Here is a 16,655-nt window from a genome sequence, read left to right on the forward strand (position 1 = left end):
GCGATTGGCTGAGGCGCACGAAAGACGAGTGGGCGCGTGCGCACCAGTCGGCAAACTCGGCGGGCGCAACTCTAGCAGCGCCAGTCTCCAAGCGGTCGTTTTTGTACCTTCCCGCGCGTAGGGCGGTGCAGCAGACAAAAGGGCGGTGCAGTCGACGTAAGGGCGGGTCAGGGCGTGATTAGGTGACGCAGGTGCGAGGGCGGGAGGTGGGCGGGGTTGCCCGCCAGTTGGATTAGTGTCAGCCTGGGGGGTCTGGAGCCGGGCGGTTGCTTCCGTTTAGCCTTTTGCTCGCGGGTCACTGGTTGGCGGCGTTGCTGACGAGCTGCGGATCGGAGTTTCCCGGTTCGTGTGTCCTCTGAGGCGAAGACAAAGGCAAAGGCTGCTAGCAAGCTGGAGTCTGCTTTCCATCTGTAACCTCCCAAGTTAGTGACTGTTTGTTAGTATCTTTTCACTGTCTGAATCGGCATGGTGGTTTCGAGACCGGTTTTGTCAACTTAGCGAGACCCTGCCTCAAAAAATAAGATGAAGGGGCTGGAGGTTTAGCTCAGCGGCATAAGCACCTGCCTTGCAAGCAGGCGGTCGTGAGTTCGATCCCCGGTACCGATAAAAATGAAAAAGACAAAAAAAAAAAAAAAAAAAAAAAAAAAAAGATGAAAAAGGGCTGGGTAGCAGCTTAGTGGTAGAGTACTTGCCTAGCACACTCCAGTATACCCACGAAGTCGATTGCGGGCGCGCGCTAGAGAGGGGAGGGTGGTTAGTTGGGTGGTACGTGATGTATTTTGGCAACTTAGAAATGAGAACCAATGCACCCTTCCAAGGGTGTAGATTTTTGAAAATATCCTAAATGTGTGGCAGAACCAAACCCAAATTTGGCCTGTTCTAATCTCCCCAGCACTGACAAGCCAACGAATCAAGTTATGTGCCTTTCTGTTGATGACATGAGATGGCTGGTAGATAGATAACTTTTGGTTTGTTTGAGACATGGTCTCACTATGCAGTTCAGGCTGATCTCAAACTTGCAGCAATCCTGCCTCCGCCTCCCAAGTGTTAGGATTATAATAGACATGTGCCACCGTGCCCAGCATAGATAGTAACTCTTGAAAAACAAATCTTTTCCTCTAGTAGCTCCTGTGAAGCCACTGGGCTGTAAGCACAAGGCAGCACTGCTACTTTGGTAGCTAGATTTTGTAGTTGTGCAGTGTGACTTCAGCTAGGTAATTCTTCAACCTGCAGGCTCTGCTGCCATGAAAGTGAAGATTAAATGCTGGAATGGTGTGGCCACTTGGCTCTGGGTAGCCAACGATGAGAACTGTGGCATCTGCAGGATGGCGTTCAATGGCTGCTGTCCAGACTGTAAGTGTGTCCTCTCTGTGTGCTTCCATCCCTGCCTGCTTGCCCAGCTTTGAAGTCCCTACTTTTTGTTTCTTTTTCCTGAAGAATACTTACAAAAACAATTGTCAGGCATTCTTAACCATTTTATAAAAAGACTCCTTTTTTTTAATAGATTTTTTTTTTTAATGTACCAGGAATTGAAGTCAGAACCTCATGCTTGCCAGGCCAGCACTTATGGTCGGTGAGCTATATCCCCAGCTCAAGACTATTTATTTATTTGTCATTTTGAGACAGAGTCTTGCTATGTAGTTTGGCTGGCCTTGGGCTCACTCTGTAACCTAGGCTTGTCTTGTACTCACTCTGTAACCTAGGCTTGTCTTGCAATGATCCTCCTGCCTCAGCCTCCCAAGTGCTGAGATTATAGGCATGAACCACCATGCCCAGCTTATAAAGACTATTAAATGTCATTCATGCTGTGTTGTCTTTATCTGTAATCCCAGCACTCATGAGGCCAGGGATATAGCTCAGCAACAGAACACCTGCCTGGTAAGTAAAAGATTATAATTTGATTCCTGTTAGCAAAAAAAAAAAAAATTCTGGTACTCAGGAGGCTGAGGGAGGAGAATTACTGTGAATTTGAGACCAGCCTGGGCTACAGAGTAAGTTCAAGACCAGCCTGAACTGCAAAGCCAGACCCTGTCTCAAAAAATACTAAAAAAAAAGTCATTCATGGTGGCATGTGACTGTACTCTCAGTTACTTGGAAGGCTGAGGCAGGAAGATCACAAGTTTGAGACTATCCTAGGCAATTTACTGAGACCTATCTCAAAATAAAATTTATTTTAAAAATATTTAAATTTATTTTTTAGCTGAGGATGGTGGTGCATCCCGATAACCCTGGCCCTCATGAACCTGAGGCAGAAGATACCTCAAATTCAAGCCTCAACAACTAATCAAACTCTGTCTCAAAAAAACCAGAAAAAGGCTGGGCGTGGTGGCTCACGCCTGTAATCCCAGCAGTCGGGAGGCTGAGGTGGGAGGATGGTTTCAAGTTAAGAGACCAGCCTGGGCTACAGAGTGAGCTCAAGGCCAGCCTGAACTGCATAGAGAGACCCCATCTCAAGGAAGATAGGAAAAAAAAAAAAAGTTTAAAATTTTTATTAGTACAGCTGGGTACGGTGAAGCACTCCTATAATCCCAACACTCAGGAGGCTGAGGCAGTTGGATCTTTGCAAGTTCAAGACCAGCCTGGGCTACAAAGTGAGCCCACATAGTAAGACCCTATCTCAAGAAGACCAAAAAAAAAAAAAAATTTATTGGTACATATTTGTAGTACATAATGCTTAAATTCATCGTGAAGCTGGGTGTGGTGTGCACAGTTATAATCCCAGCACTCAGGAGACTGAGGCAGGAGGATTACTGTGAGTTTCAGGCCAGCCTGGGCTATAGCCAGACTGTCTTTAAAAAAAATTTGTTTTTTCATGATGGAGACTTGCTACATGTACATAACAGATTTTTCTTTTTCTGGTACTAGGGATCAAACTCATGACTTTGTGTCTGCCAGGCCAGGCACTGTGGTGCTGAACTATATCCTCAGCCCCATAACAGATGCTAATTTTTTCAATTTTCCCTCTGCTCACCCTTCCCTGTCCATCAGTCCCTCAAAATGGCCAGAGATACAATTTAGTATTTCCTGGGTTCAGTTCTCAGTACCAGAATAGGGGAAGGAGACCTGTTAAAAGCCATGTGTGACGTCAGTGCCTAACTACCCTGGACAACATCGTGAGACACCTATCATAAAAGAAAAGAGAAGGAGAAGGAAAAGGAAAGAAGGTGGGGTAGGATGGGATATTCATTGCTGTGGATGCCTGGTGGCACACAGCTCTAATCTCAACACTCAGGAGGCTTAGGCAATAGGATTGCTGGCAGGTCGAGTCCAGCCTGAACTATAGAAGGAAATCCTACCTCTAAATAAATACATAGGAAATTCTCCAATAAAATGGAATAGACAAGGACATTCTTGCTCAGCTCATTGCTGAGTTTCCCAGGCTAACCTCAAACATGTGTGATCCTTATGCCTCAGCCTCCTGGAGTGCCGGGGTTATAAGCATGTACCACCCATGTCCTGGCTTCTAATTTTATTTAATCCTTTTTAAATCACTTGTAAAAGTGCCAGGAAGACCATGGGAGCCTCAGCCACTTCGGCTTCCAGAGCAACAGGTTGTTAACTTTTTTCTTTCTCTCCCTGTCTAGGTTGTTAATTTTTATAAAGTCCTCAAAACCAATTGAGCACCTCCCAATCTTTCCAGGCCTACAGGTCTGGCATGGGCTGCTGAACATGCAGACTGGAGACAACTCTGTGGGCTCCAGGTGCCTGCCCCTGCCTGACCACAGAGGTGGCAGATGCACAGGACCTACAGAGCCCAGCCTGACCACACATGCGACCTGGGCCTGCAGCCAGGTTCTCTAAACAGGACCTTCCTTGTTGGGGTGAACACTCCACATCATGCAGTGTTCTCCAGTCGTGTGCATATGGGGCCTGTAGCCTGCAGAGAATAGGAAACTTGGGGCTGGGGATTTAGCTCAGCGGCATAAGCGCCTGCCTTGCAAGCCTGTGGTCAAGAGTTTGATCCCTGGTACCGTTAAAATACAAAAAAAAAAAAAAAAAAAATTAAAACTGAGAATAGGAAACTTAAACCCATTCTCTCTTTTTTTTTTGTCTTTTTGAGACAGTGTCTCGCTATGCAGTTCAGGCTGGCCTTGGGCTCACTTTGTAGCCCAGGCTGGTCTCGAGCTTGCAAGGATCCTCCTGCCTCAGCCTTCCGAGTGGTGGAATTATAGACATGAGCCATCACGCCCGGCTATAAACCCATTCTGTTTCTCACTGGCTAGGTTAGGGCGAGCCTGTTTTCATGTACAGTTTGGAGTGCTCTCTGGATGGGTTAGTTAAGTAGTGCTGGGTTTCTCTTGCAGCAGTCAGGAGTGACTAAGGCTTTCATGAACTTCCACGAGCCAGAGGGCTTTAGGGTAAAGCAGTTAGGTTGAGAGGTGTTTTATTTTTATTTTTATTTTTTTAAAAAAATTTTTTTTTTGAGACAAGGTTTCGCTGTGCAGTTCAGGCTGACCTTGAGCTCACTTTGTAGCCCAGGCTGGTCTCGAATTCGAAAGGATCCTCCCACCTCAGCCTCCTGAGTGCTGGGATTATAGGTGTGAGCCACCACACCCGGCCGAGAGGTGTTTTAATTAAAACATAATTTCATCCAGACACGAGCAGGTCCTTGTGTGACTCAGGGTGCACACTGACACCCATCAGCTGCCCCAGGCAGGCTGCTTGCAGGCACTGCTAGAACAGGGCAGGACCCCTCCGACTCTGGTGGGGGGCGGGGCAGCAGTGAGTGCTTTTGAGTGCCCCAGGGAAGAGGATCTCAAAGGGGCTTGGGAGCAGGTACAGTGTAGGGCAAGTGCCACAGGATGGGTTGGAAGTAGCAAGATCAAACATCCAGAGCCAAAGCAGCCCTGAGTGGGGACAGGATCAGGGCCTGGCTGTGTTTTTAGACCAGCTCTTCATAGGGCCTTGGATCGCTGAACTTAGAGGCGTTCTTCTCTTGATCATGACAGGGTGTCTGCACTAGACCTCCGCTGTGGAGGTGGCAGGCCCAGCCTGTGCCTCAGCCTTGGAGTAGGGCGGCAGGAAGGGGGAAGCCTGTGTAGTGGGCTGGCTCTGTGATATCCAGGGGAGGACTCTTTTAGGTCCCTGTGCCCCACCCTGCCTTTGGTGAAGACAGATAGATACTTTGCTGCTCAGATAGCATCTGCCCAGTACTCCGTGAGCATTACCTGCTTGCTGTCACCAGTCAAATGTCCACTGTGACCTCGACATTTGGGTGCAGGGCAACCCCTGTGGACTTCTCTGGCAGCCTGAGATGTTCAGGTCAGGGCAGAGCCACTGCTGATTCCCCGGTCCCTGCCTATGTTGTCATGCGCTCTGCGTGGCCTGCGGAGCCCTCCTAACGCTGCCGTCCCACAGGTAAGGTGCCTGGAGACGACTGCCCCCTGGTGTGGGGCCAGTGCTCCCACTGCTTCCACATGCACTGCATCCTCAAGTGGCTCAACGCACAGCAAGTGCAGCAGCACTGCCCCATGTGCCGCCAGGAGTGGAAGTTCAAGGAGTGAGGCCCTCCTCTCACCCGGACGCCCGGCATCTCCACTGGCAGTGGTGTCCCTGGCTGTGACGGGGTTGGACTGAGGACTGGAGCCTCCTGTGTTCTTTTCCCACAGAGCCAGACACTTTCATCCAATAAGTAAAGCTTGTTAAAGCAGCCTTGCTGGAGGCTGGGTGTCTGTGTTCTTAACATACTGATGTGACTGTGGTGTCTTTTGATAGGAAAATAATCATGAATAAACATCCCAATCAGAGTGTGATACATCACTTGGGCTGAAGGAGCTAGGATCCAGTGGGACAGCCTGGGGCAGGGCCCCGGGTATGTGTTTACTGGTGGAGGCCGACTGGGAGGCCAGGCTGAGGCCCTGGGAACCTCTCTTGGATCCTGGCAGAACCCACTGACAGCTGTTTGTCACAGGCCTCTGAGTAAAAGGAAAATGTCCTCAGAAGTGCTGCAGAGACAACTGTGGCAGTCTGTTCTCCAGGTCCCTTGTGTCTTGCTTGGGCTGCAGTGTAGCTCGCAGCCAACACATGCAGATGCAGGTGACCTGCTGGCCCTGCCCCTCCCAGCTGCTGCCTGGTCTGTTCCCAGAACTGCAGGACAGGTAAGTGAATACAGAGGCAGCTCACAGGGGCACAGCACTAAGCCGTGGGGTTAGAGAACAGACAGGAGGGCTCCAACAGCCCACAGCTCCTCCTGGCAGCCCACCCATGCTCCAGGGCTAGGATGCTGCTCCCCAGCATCTGCCAACCCCTGGCTGGGAAGAGAGGAGCCTCCCAAGGATTGTGTCTCCTTAGGACAATTGGCACTGGCACCAGTCCTTGGGAGTCAGGAAGGCCCACAGTTTAAGAGGAGAGATGGATATGATTTGAGTTTGGGACTTTGTAAAGGCTGCAGAGACTTGTGGCTTTGAATTTTCCTGCCTTACTGGAATCAGGTTTTCCCCAAAGTCCAGGCCTGATTCTGACCTGTGGACAGCCTGCTGTCCATTCTCCTGGGAACCTTCTCTAAAGAATGTGGTCTTCTACATCTTTATCCTCTCAGAAGGGTCTTCCCATGGAACAGGAAATGCTCAGGAGGGTCCAGCTTTCTCAGGTTCACTCTTTGAGGACAGGCTCTTGCTATCTAGTCCAGGCTGGCCTTAAACTCAAGGCAGTCTTCTGCCTCAGCCTCCTGTGTTTACAGGCATGTGGTACCACCCCAGCCCTCACTTAACTTTCCCAGCCATGCAGCTTGCCTCCGTGCTTCCCTGCCACTTGGGTCCCTCCGATTTGCTGTCCCTGGACTCCAGGTCACTCCTTTTCTCAGGGCCAGCCACATGCCTTGTCCTCACCTGCCAGACCCCGGGCATACCACATCTCTGGAGACTGCAGGCCCAGTACTCCTGTAGGCACGTGCACATCCTGCTTGATTCCTGCCCTCTTCTGTTCTGTCTGCTTCCTCCTAGGAAGTGGAGACCCCTGTAAGGTTCTCATCAAACCCCATAATCTCCAGCCTGGAGGAGGGTCACCCCACCAGCCTTTGCAGGCTCCTTTTATCTCCCTCAGGACATCCCTTCATTGCCCCTGCCACTGGCCCCAGTTAGATCCTGGGCTGTGACACTGTACATGCCCAAAGCCTGACCTTGCCCTGGGATCAGCTCCATTCACATGGCCTTTGCTGACTGGGTACAGGGAAGGCTCCAGGGGCAGACTGGGGGATGTGTCAGGGCCACCCATGCCTCTGCCTACATTCTGGCTTTGCTGGTCTCAGGGACCCGGCCCATAGTAAAACCTTCCGTCATGGGCACAAAACAGCCAGTGGGTCCCAGTCCCACCGTGGACTAACAGATGTTTCTTCCCTAGAAGCCTGGGGCCTGGGGGTCAGTTCCTTTTCAGGGCTCCCTTGTGCCTCATGAGTATTGTGTAGCCTGCAGCTTACTCTGCAGCTGCAGGAACACTAGAGACTGTGCAGTGCCACTCAGGGTCAGTGACAATTTAGTGCAGCCAGGCCAGCCCTGCTGGGCTACACAGGCTGAGGGTATGGAGTGGTCTGTGCACCTGAGCACAAAGCAGGGGTTCCACTCAGCCTGGGCTTTGCACTCCAAGTGCCTCAATGACCTGTGCTCCATGTGAATCATGGAGGACACAGCTCAACAGTGCTGCCACCACTTGCCTCCTAGTGGCCTGGTATGTGAACCTGGTGGTGAGCACTTGGTTCTGTGCCTGCTGCTGGGGCTTCCTGGCCTCATGTAGTATAAGCCATCCATAGGACCCTACCACTGCTCCATGGACTGCACTGCTGGGATGCTGTCAGGCTTTCTCAAGGCCTCATCTGTGCGGTGCTTCGAGCTCATAGTTGGTTCCAGACCCCATGCCCATGCCAAGCTACCACCCATGGGCAACTGTGCCCAGGGTTGTGGATGTTTGCAAGTGTATGCAGGTGGCCCTCCATGGCCATGTGCTTTCAGGACATTGCCTCACACCTGCAAAATTGTAAGCAGCTTCATGATGATCATGGGACCATCTTCCTGTTGCTGCACACCACAGATTGCCACTGTGCCTGAGCCTCAGACCCCAAGCCCAGACCCAGTAGGTCCTGGTGTGAGGATGGTGTCCTGTACCCTCTTAGCCTCTCCACTATCCCTCAGTAAATGGTTAAGTGAATAAAGGCAAAATGGAGCTGGTCTCCCGTGAGCTGCTGGGCAGGGTGACAGGCTTCATAGAGGTGAGGACTCAGAAATGCAGCCTGCTAGTGAATGCCTGGACCTGCAGGCAGGTTCCCCTGGAGCACGCCTTCCTCCTCCAAGCTACGTGGCCGTGCCTTTCCCAGCCTCCCCCTTCACAAAGCCAGAAGGGGGCCAGAACTCCAACGGCTGCACTCAAAGGAGGTCAGCTCAGAAGCCTTCCTCCCAGGATAACTGCTTGTAGGCATCGGGGCAGGATTCTGCCATGCTGTCCTTTAACCCCCACATAGGCTCTCCAGGGCCACCACTGTGACTCCATCACCCTTCGAATGGGAGCTCCCATGGGAGCTTACCTGGCCTCAGAGCCTCAGCCTCCTCAGAGCCAAAGCTCCTGGAGCCCCTGAATAGGCCCTGCCTATGTTCCACTCTGTTCCCAGTCCTACCTCTGGGATCCACCCCTTAGAAGCCTCCCCCAAGCACCTTTAAGTACTGTGGGCTTAACCACTGTGTGCAGTGAGTGTGTGAACAGCCGGGCTTTTAGGCTGTGCCAGGCCCTGGGCAGCCAGTGTGCAGAGTAGGGTGAGGAGTGAGGGCAGAACCACACCATGGTGGCCCAGACTCCCCAGTAGGACAAGCTTGGCTCAGCCTCCTTCCAAGCTTGGTAGCCTCAACCCCAACTCCCCATTTAAGGGTTCTGGAGTCTGTGTCTCAAAGTCAATCAACAGAGCTAGGGGCTGGGGCCTCTGACTGCCCCCTTAACTCCCACCCTCCTGGCCAGGCTGAGACCAAAGGTGGAGGCTCAGCATAGGAGAGTGAGTTTGAGGGCCTGCCCTCTGTCCCAGAGGCCCAGAGCCTGCCTGCAGGGTGTCCTCATCCTCACCCAAGAGGCCTGTGGATGTGGCATGACTCCCCAGTGACTGGGTCCAAGAGCACGTGGATACCACCAGTGCCAGGGCTGGGCCAGCCTCCTCTTCAGCCTGCAGCCAGGCAGCCCCTGTCTCTGCCATCAGAGCCCATGAAGACTGGTGATGCCCTTCCTCCTGAGCTTGGGGGTCCTAAGAGGAAATGAAAGAATGACCACCAGGTGGCTGCCCAGCTCAGATGTGTGAAAGTGGACCATACCTCCGATGCCTACACAGAACACAAGGCAGACTTCAAAAAAACTAAAGCCAAAGAAAAGGACACGCACTCCAAGTGGCTCAGAGGCCAAGGGGACCCAGCATCCTTGAGCAGAGCTGGGGCTGGTACCCAGGTCCTTACCCAGGCTAAGTCAGAACTGTACCACTGAGCCCGTCCTTTTCGGAACGGTACAGAAACCACCGAACTGTTTCCTCCTTCACAGCCATAGCAAAGGGTGACCCGTGGCTGACAGGGCTGCTGCACATGGGTCCACCAAAGATGACAGAGACTAGGGGTGGGGCTAGGCTGCCAAGCTTCTAGGAGCCTCTCAGTAGGAGAGGGAAATAGCCACTATCACCACAGGCAGGCTGGGAACCAGACAGCACGTCCCACAAGCTTTATTCAGTTGCAGTGAATTACACCAGCCCGAGGTACAGAGTGGAGAACCAGAAGTCCAGAGAGGTTGAGGAGGCTAGCCGGATGGGCGGGGCACACTTAAGTCTTCCCAGAGCCAGGCAAGGGGTGCTGGATGTGCTGCAGGGCAGAGTGTGCCAACTTGGGGGTCGCCAGCCCCAGAGCCACAGCTCCCCAAGGCTGTCCCCTCTGCTCCCCACCTTCAAAAGCTGGGTAGACAGTACAGCCTCCAGCCAAGAGGCAGGGCATGCCTGTCCAAGAGAGGGGAGCTGCAGCTGGAACCCAGTCAGCAGCAGCAGCAGACCGGAGCAGCACCCCTTGGGTTGCAGGTGCCCTCTGCGCATCACGCAAGCTGGGCTGCTCCTGTATGGAGAGGGCTGAGGGCCTGCTGCAGGACAGGTACCTTGCAGGCAGGAGAAGGAACATCCTCCTCATTGGCCCTCTGTGGCCAGCCAGGCTGATGCTGTGGCTTCCTTTAGATTTGTGGGTACTTAGATGCAGAAGCAGAGCGCAGTGGGCGCCGCAGGGCCCAGGATCCCTACTCGGCCTCCCTCATGGGCTGTGCCTCCTGCTGCCTTATGGCCTCCAGGAAGGCCAGCTCCTTGGCTTCTTTCTTCTGGTTTCGTGCCTCGTACTCTAACCTGGGGGGGTCCGGACAGAGGTGAGCAAGGCCGAAGGACTTCTGGCCAATGGCAGGTACACGTGCCCCTCAACTGGACTCACCTAGGTGGGCATACCTGTTCTTGATGATCCTCTGCACAATCAAGTCTGTGGTAAGGTTGCTGCCACTGTCAATCTGGTGGAAGATGCCCCTTCTCTTGGGCTCCTACGGGCCTCAAGAGGTGGATGGCACTGAGTCCCTCCTGAACATTAAGTGTGCCTCCTTGTGCTGTAGGGCCTCACAGCAGCAATGGCTGTGCCATTTCCCAGAGGGAGGTGAGGCTCAGGAGCCTTCAACCCAGACCCAAGGAAAGTCAGCATGACCCACCTGGTAGGGATCAGATCCATCCCTGTCAGGCACAATCTCTGTCTTCCCGTGACATACCAGGTCCACCTGGGGAGGGAAAGGAATCAGGAGCCTTCCCCAAGGGAGCCGCCGCCGCCGCCACCACCACCACTGCCCAGGTAGGCCCCCCCCCACCGCCACAGTGTGCTGGCCCCACCCATGGCAACACCATGAGCCGACCCCACAAGGAGCCTCACCTTGAAGTGACCCAGAAGCTCTGCTGTGACTGCATATGGTGCCCCAATCACTACTTCAGACACATACTGTAGGGACAGTAAGCAGAGGGGTTCACTTGGTCGCCACTTCTAGCAAGCCAGGGTTTGGACAGTACCAGAGGGGACAGCCCTAGCACAGGGCCAAGACAATAAGAAAGCCAACAAGGACAGGGCAGCATGGCTGGCCCACTGGCCAGAGGATCCCTCAGGCTGCTTGGTGTGAAAGGGGCCATGCTCACCCGGCAGGCCAGCACACTCAGTGTCCTCTCGTGCAGGTTCATGATGGGATAATTCTTCCCCTTGTACCGGTTGACCTCCTACGGTCAGAGAGAGGTCAGCTCAGCTTGAGGACCTCAGATGGACAAACTGCCCTCCCTCCCAGCTATCCCCAGTGGGCAGAAATTGAGAAAGGAGGCCTTATGGGAACACTCAGACCCAAGTCCTTAACCCCAGAAGAGAACCAAGCTTGGCCCCAAGGGGTCCCCTTTGCTCCCACAGGCCACCTGAGCCCACACTGACCCCAGGGCCTTCGTAACTTGTTGGCACCCTTAGTGCTGGGGAGCCAGAGGGCAGGCAGAGACCTGGTCAAAGTGCAGGCCAGCGATGACATAGGGCCTGTCTGCCAGCTTGTGCACCTTCTCCAGGAAGTCCACGTGTCCAATGTCTATGCACAGGTTAAGAAGCACTAATAGGCAGGGAAGGCAAGTAGCTCTGACCCCTAATAGCTCACACTCCTGGGTCCTGCCACCATTCTCCCTGCTGATGACTGTCCCTCTGCACCAAAGCTTGAGGGGGCCCCGGCCCTGACCCATATGAGTATGGCACAGCACAGGCCTGCGGAGGATACGGAACAGGTCGAAGGCTCCAGCTACATAGATGACGGTCTCCCCTGGCTGAGGCTCCTTTCCAGAAGCAAACTGGATGATCTTCTGAGATGTCTGTAGGAACTGGGACACCCCTGTCCAGGGGTTCTGCCCCCCAGGGCACTGTCAGCCAAGAGAGGGAGGTGGTCACAGCAAGGCCTGGCCACCACCACAAACATGACGGGCCCCAGACCAAGATGGTGTGCTACCACCGAGAGGAGTGTAAGGCTGGTGGACACAGCCCTCTGTGGGACTCAGCATGCCGAGGCCACCATCTGGTCACCTGGGAGGAGCCTTCTGAGGAAAGTGTGTCCTCGGCAGGTGTTGGGTGAGAGGGCTATAAAGGGAGAGAGGGCCAGGCCACTTGGTTAGAGGTCACCTATAAGTCTTACCAGCTGGCCAGGCCTGGCAGTCAATGCCTGGTCAGTGCCGGGAAGGGAGGGAGGAGGGCTGACAGTGAAGCTCTGAGTGGAACCATCCCCAAAGAGGGGAGGACAGGGAGTGGGTGCAAGAGAGACCCGTGACAGCAGGCGTCACCCTACTCCCCAGGGGCCACTCACCTTGCCAAAGCTGTCTGCATACTCGCGGTACTCAGAGGACATCTCCTGTGCACAGGGAGAGGGCACTGAGAGGCAGGACAGGAAGCCCCTGAGGGTGGATGGTAAGTGAAGCTCCTACCCCACTTGCAGTGACCTTGACCTAGGGACCCTGCTTGGTCCCTTCAGACTCACCTGGCTGCTGTGATGAGCCTTGGTCACCAGCAGCATGCGGCCCACGAGATCTGTGGTAGACACACCCTGGGTGCGTTTGCATTCTCTGAGGGGCAGAGGCAGGGTTGGGGACTTTGTATCCTGGGCACACTAGGCAGACCCCACCTACGGGACACAACCCTCACCCTGCCTCAACACTGGTGTCTCTTCCCCATACCTGGCTGCAAGGGAAAACCCAGACTAAGAGCAGGAGAAAGACCACTGTGGTTTTTCCTTAAAGAAAAGCATAGGAGCAAAGCACCATGAAGATCTCTGGACCCCTATGTCCGAAGTACGTAAGAGTGGCAGGCCACACTCGGGGGGGGGGGGTCCCTCCTACCCAGGTATTGCTGCAGTGCACATGTTCTGCCAAAGGACTCCAGGCTGCAGTGCCCCACACAGCCACAAAAACAGTGGGGTCGTTAATTAAAAGCTCCTCAGAGGCATCAGCCATGCTGTAATGCTCCGCAGCTGCCAGCCAGTGACCACTATGCCACCATCTTTGCTACACAGCTGCCAGACCCAAACCCACAACAAGCACCTTCCTTGCCACAGCTGCCAGCCCTGGCCACAGGCCCATATGCTCCTCTCATCGGCTACTGCAGAGCAGCTACGCATGAGCTAGGAGGGAATCCTGTGCCCCACTCTCTGAACAGGGCTGCGGGGGACTTACCTGTACCTCCCTGCCTGTTTCACTTCCTCGTAAGTGTCACGGCCATCTACAGTCAGTGTGATGTCATCTAGGGGGTGACGAGCACATACAAGTAAGAATTTTTAACCCCAAGCCCTCCAGGAGTCCAGGACCCTCTCTACCCCAGGCTGCTGCCCCTAGCATTTGTGTGTTTTATTTCTGGGTAGGGACCCAGAGCTTTCTCAGATTCCCCGCCATCTCCAGATGCCCCACCATGAGGTCTGGGCCCAGGCCCAGCCCTTGTCCCCAAATCCCGCCCACTCACTGCCATGAACACAGAAGTCACAGTTGTACTTGTCCAGTGTCTCCAGTGTAGTGACATAAGGAGCGGCAGGTATCACCTCATCTACCCACTTGATGGCCTGAACCATTTTGTATCTCTCTTCCTGGGTAAACACCGGAGGCCCCTTGTGCTTGGCGATCTCCTCTAGGGCCAGAGAAAAAGACAAGGGATGAGTGACCTCTAGCTGGCTTCCTCATGAGCCTGCTTCCCTATACTGGTCAGGTCTGTAACTACACAGGTGGGCAGCCAGCCACTATCAACACGCCATCAGCCCCCAGGCCAGTACCACATGCAAGTGGCTACTGCTTGTCCTCTGGCCAGCACAGATGCCCCTGGACCCAAGATAGCTGCCAGTCCCTGTAGGCCTTGGGAGCCAGGCCAGGGCTTGAGAACAGACAGCACAGTTGGAGACTTGGTCCAACAACAGCACTGCACATGGACTTTATCAGCCTATTCTCTGTACATTGGACATCCTTAGCTGAGGCCAGCCTGAGCCTAGCTTACTATGCCTCACTCACAGCATGTTCCAGGGAGGGATGCCTGGGCCTGCCCTGTCCACCCCAAGGTCCTGGAGGCTTTTGTCAGCTGGGTTGACCCCAGGTGGACTGTGGGATGACAGATGGACACAACAGCCCACACCTTACCGTCAGTATGCACACCCACAATGAGGTAGTCGCCCATAGCCCGTGCCTGGCGCAGCTGGTTGGAGTGGCCATAATGTACCATGTCATAGCTGCGAGAACAGACAGAACAGACAAGTACTGTAGCGAAGAGGGCAGAGACTAGGAGGCTCTGTGATAGGGTGCAGCTTTGTTCTTTCAGGACTTTTTTTTTTTTTTAACCAGTACCAGGGATCAAACTCACGACCGCACGCTTGCAAGGCAGGCGCTTATGCCACTGAACTAAATCCCCAGCCCATCTTTCAGGACTCTTTTGGAAGTCCTTGGAGAATTCATCCCTTGGAACTACTGCTATGGCCCAGCCCATCTGGCTTTTCAGAGGAGAGGTGGGTACTTAGCTGTCCTTGACCACAGATCTTCGGCCAGAGAGCAGACTGCTGGCAATGCCAAGTCCAGCAAAGGTGCAACATGCAGGGACAACACCTAATGAGGTCCCCGGGTCTGGCAAGATGTCAAGACCAACTCACCCACTGGGAGCTGCATGGCCATTTCCAATGCCTTAGATCTTCTTTGTCCTTGTCCCCTCCCATCACCAAATACAAAATGCTGTGATCAATCACTTTAAAATAAATTAACTCTGACACAGTGAGCAATCCAATCCTGGGGCCAACGTAAAACAAAAAATCCAATCAAAAAACAAAGGCCCAGCAGGGACGGCACAGCACCCACATGATGAGGTCCTGTGTTCGATTCTTGGTACCAAAACAAAACAAACAAAAAAACAATGGCCTGGGAATCACTGGCTTTGAAAATCTCGTTTTTGGGGCTGGGGATTTAGCTCAGTGGCATAAGCACCTGCCTGGCAAGTGAGAGGTCATGAGTTTGATCCCTGGTACCAAAAAAAAAAAGAAAATCTCATTTTTATCCCCCATGGCCTGGCTTAACTTTCTGGGTGCATAACTGCTTCTGTCTCCTGGATCTAGAGCTCTTGCCCTCAAATCCAGGTCAGGCCATGAGCCCTTTTCTTGAGAGTGCTTGTGTGAACTGGTAACAGCCAGCGCCTTCTCTGTTGGCCAGTCTTGTGCTCTGCTCTGATTCCTTTCACTCCCACCATAGCACAAGGGATCTGTTAAGTTTGTGTCTAGATGTTCCACCAAAGTCCCATGGGGTTGCAGGGTTTTTCAGAGGTGACTGAATCTAGAGTGTGTGACTGATTCTCAGGGTGCAATGCTGGGATTAAGGGTGGGTGACTGCTGGATCAGTCCACTGATTAGACTGGCAGTGCCCTAATCCCAGCAGACTGGATACAATATAAGAGACAGAAAGAGGCTTGTCTTGCTCTCTCCTTGCTTTTGCAGTCACCTGCCACCATGAACAGTTACCCCTCAGCCATGGGCCACCAGCCACTCTGCCTTGGCACCAGCCAATTGTAGAACAAAATCTCTACAAACTGAGCTAGATGAACCTTTTCCTCCCTTAACCTTGGACGTCTGGTGTTTTGTCTCAGCAAAAAGAAAAATTAACAAAGAAAGGTCCCAGCAGAGGAGAGTTAAGAGTGGCCAACCTATGTGCCCGCTGGAGGGTAGGACAGAGGGCAGGGAAAGAACGGTGGTGTAAAGACCTGGTGCTATGTGTGTAGGCCAAGGTCAGAGTGCACTGACACAAAGCCGCGCTCCTGCTCCTATTCCCAAGGCGACACAGCTGCAAAAGAGTACAAAGTCCTGCCTCCTCCCTTGCTCCCCATGGGCTGACCAGACCTGTGCCTTCCCCACTTCAGTCAGTCACCTAGCGTGAAAGAATTAAGGGCAGCAAGTTACCACAAGAGCTCACCTTTCCTTCTACTTGTTGACAGCCCTCAACTTTCTTCTCAGCAATGCCCTAGCTCAACTTGCTAGAGAAGCCAGCAGAATCCTAGCCCCACGGAGGCCTGTGCATCCCACCATCCCTGGGACCCCTGCTGTCCGCCCACAGCCAGCACCTCGCCTTTTTTGGAGGACACTGCCGGGGTCTCCGGCAACTGCACGTTCGCTCCCTCAAGCGACCAGACAATTAGCTGGACCCGTGCGGCCCAGAACTTAAAGCCCCAAGCCCCGAGTCCTGGAAGGTGCCGGACATGTGGGCACCGTTGCCGAGCCGCGGGGGTATGTCTCGGGGAGCCCTAAGGCCAGCTCCCTCGCAGCCGCCAAGTCGACCAAGGTACGGGGCTGGGCCCACGACAACGGCCCAACCATGACCCTGAAGAGGCCGCCCGCCGCTGTTGCCCCGCTCACCAGCCATCGCACCACACGCGCACGGCGCTTCCACCCGCCGGACCTGGCCGCCCGTCGCTGTCCACCGTCCGGTGCCCGTTCCGGATCATAGTCCCGAGGTGGCGGACGGGGAGCTCGGGAAACTCTGAGCACCGCGGCCCCGCCTGGCTGTCGGACCGCACAGCAGTCACGCGGACCTCACCCGCCGCGCGCAGCCAATGGCGTACATCGCCAGCTCTGAGCTTCGCCACGCCCGCTGGGGGGACCCCGCCTCTCCGCCCACTGCG

The 16,655-nt window shown here is 53.9% G+C and overlaps 2 protein-coding genes across 7 annotated transcripts; one reads left to right on the forward strand and one right to left on the reverse strand.

The window, feature by feature from the left end:
• Positions 1-14: 14 nt before the first annotated feature.
• Positions 15-5,652, forward strand: Anapc11 (anaphase promoting complex subunit 11). Of its 3 annotated transcripts, none has more exons than XM_005001449.4 (3): positions 15-156; positions 1,234-1,353; positions 5,359-5,652. In XM_005001449.4, the coding sequence occupies exons 2-3, from the start codon at positions 1,245-1,247 to the stop codon at positions 5,502-5,504; spliced, it is 255 nt and encodes an 84-aa protein (XP_005001506.1). In that variant the 5' UTR covers positions 15-156; positions 1,234-1,244; the 3' UTR covers positions 5,505-5,652. The 3 variants fall into 3 exon arrangements, with proteins under 3 accessions (XP_005001506.1, XP_003464861.1, XP_005001505.1); XM_003464813.5 differs by lacking the exon at positions 15-156 and adding an exon at positions 206-436; XM_005001448.4 differs by lacking the exon at positions 15-156 and adding an exon at positions 211-422.
• Positions 5,653-9,660: 4,008 nt separating this feature from the next.
• On the reverse strand, positions 9,661-16,590 carry Pcyt2 (phosphate cytidylyltransferase 2, ethanolamine). 4 transcript variants are annotated; one of them, XM_003464902.5, is made up of 14 exons: positions 16,390-16,586; positions 14,144-14,232; positions 13,482-13,643; positions 13,199-13,265; positions 12,508-12,592; positions 12,337-12,381; positions 12,060-12,113; positions 11,761-11,899; positions 11,495-11,577; positions 11,153-11,230; positions 10,896-10,961; positions 10,681-10,746; positions 10,430-10,518; positions 9,661-10,333 (listed from the first exon to the last, which is right to left on the reverse strand). In XM_003464902.5, the coding sequence occupies exons 1-14, from the start codon at positions 16,476-16,478 to the stop codon at positions 10,231-10,233; spliced, it is 1,215 nt and encodes a 404-aa protein (XP_003464950.1). In that variant the 5' UTR covers positions 16,479-16,586; the 3' UTR covers positions 9,661-10,230. The 4 variants fall into 4 exon arrangements, with proteins under 4 accessions (XP_003464950.1, XP_005001507.1, XP_013002639.1 ...); XM_013147185.3 differs by having other exon boundaries at positions 10,167-10,333; positions 10,416-10,518; positions 16,390-16,588; XM_005001450.4 differs by lacking the exon at positions 12,060-12,113 and having other exon boundaries at positions 16,390-16,585.
• Positions 16,591-16,655: the final 65 nt, after the last annotated feature.

The sequence above is a fragment of the Cavia porcellus genome, unplaced genomic scaffold, assembly GCF_034190915.1.
Source record: "Cavia porcellus strain 051 isolate PalLab524CR breed Dunkin Hartley unplaced genomic scaffold, mCavPor4.1 scaffold_32, whole genome shotgun sequence".
NCBI classification, from domain to species: Eukaryota; Metazoa; Chordata; class Mammalia; order Rodentia; family Caviidae; genus Cavia; species Cavia porcellus.

Excerpts from the sequence above, each read along its gene's own strand:
- Pcyt2 (XM_003464902.5), bottom strand. The coding sequence starts at position 16,478 with ATGATCCGGAACGGGCACCGGACGGTGGACAGCGACGGGCGGCCAGGT. Across the intron at positions 14,233-16,389 it reads CGCGTGTGGTGCGATGGCTG|CTATGACATGGTACATTATG; the intron begins GTGAGCGGGGCA and ends CTGTTCTCGCAG. Across the intron at positions 10,334-10,429 it reads CAGAGGATCATCAAGAACAG|GTTAGAGTACGAGGCACGAA; the intron begins GTATGCCCACCT and ends GGACCCCCCCAG.
- Anapc11 (XM_005001449.4), top strand. The coding sequence starts at position 1,245 with ATGAAAGTGAAGATTAAATGCTGGAATGGTGTGGCCACTTGGCTCTGG. Across the intron at positions 1,354-5,358 it reads CAATGGCTGCTGTCCAGACT|GTAAGGTGCCTGGAGACGAC; the intron begins GTAAGTGTGTCC and ends GCCGTCCCACAG.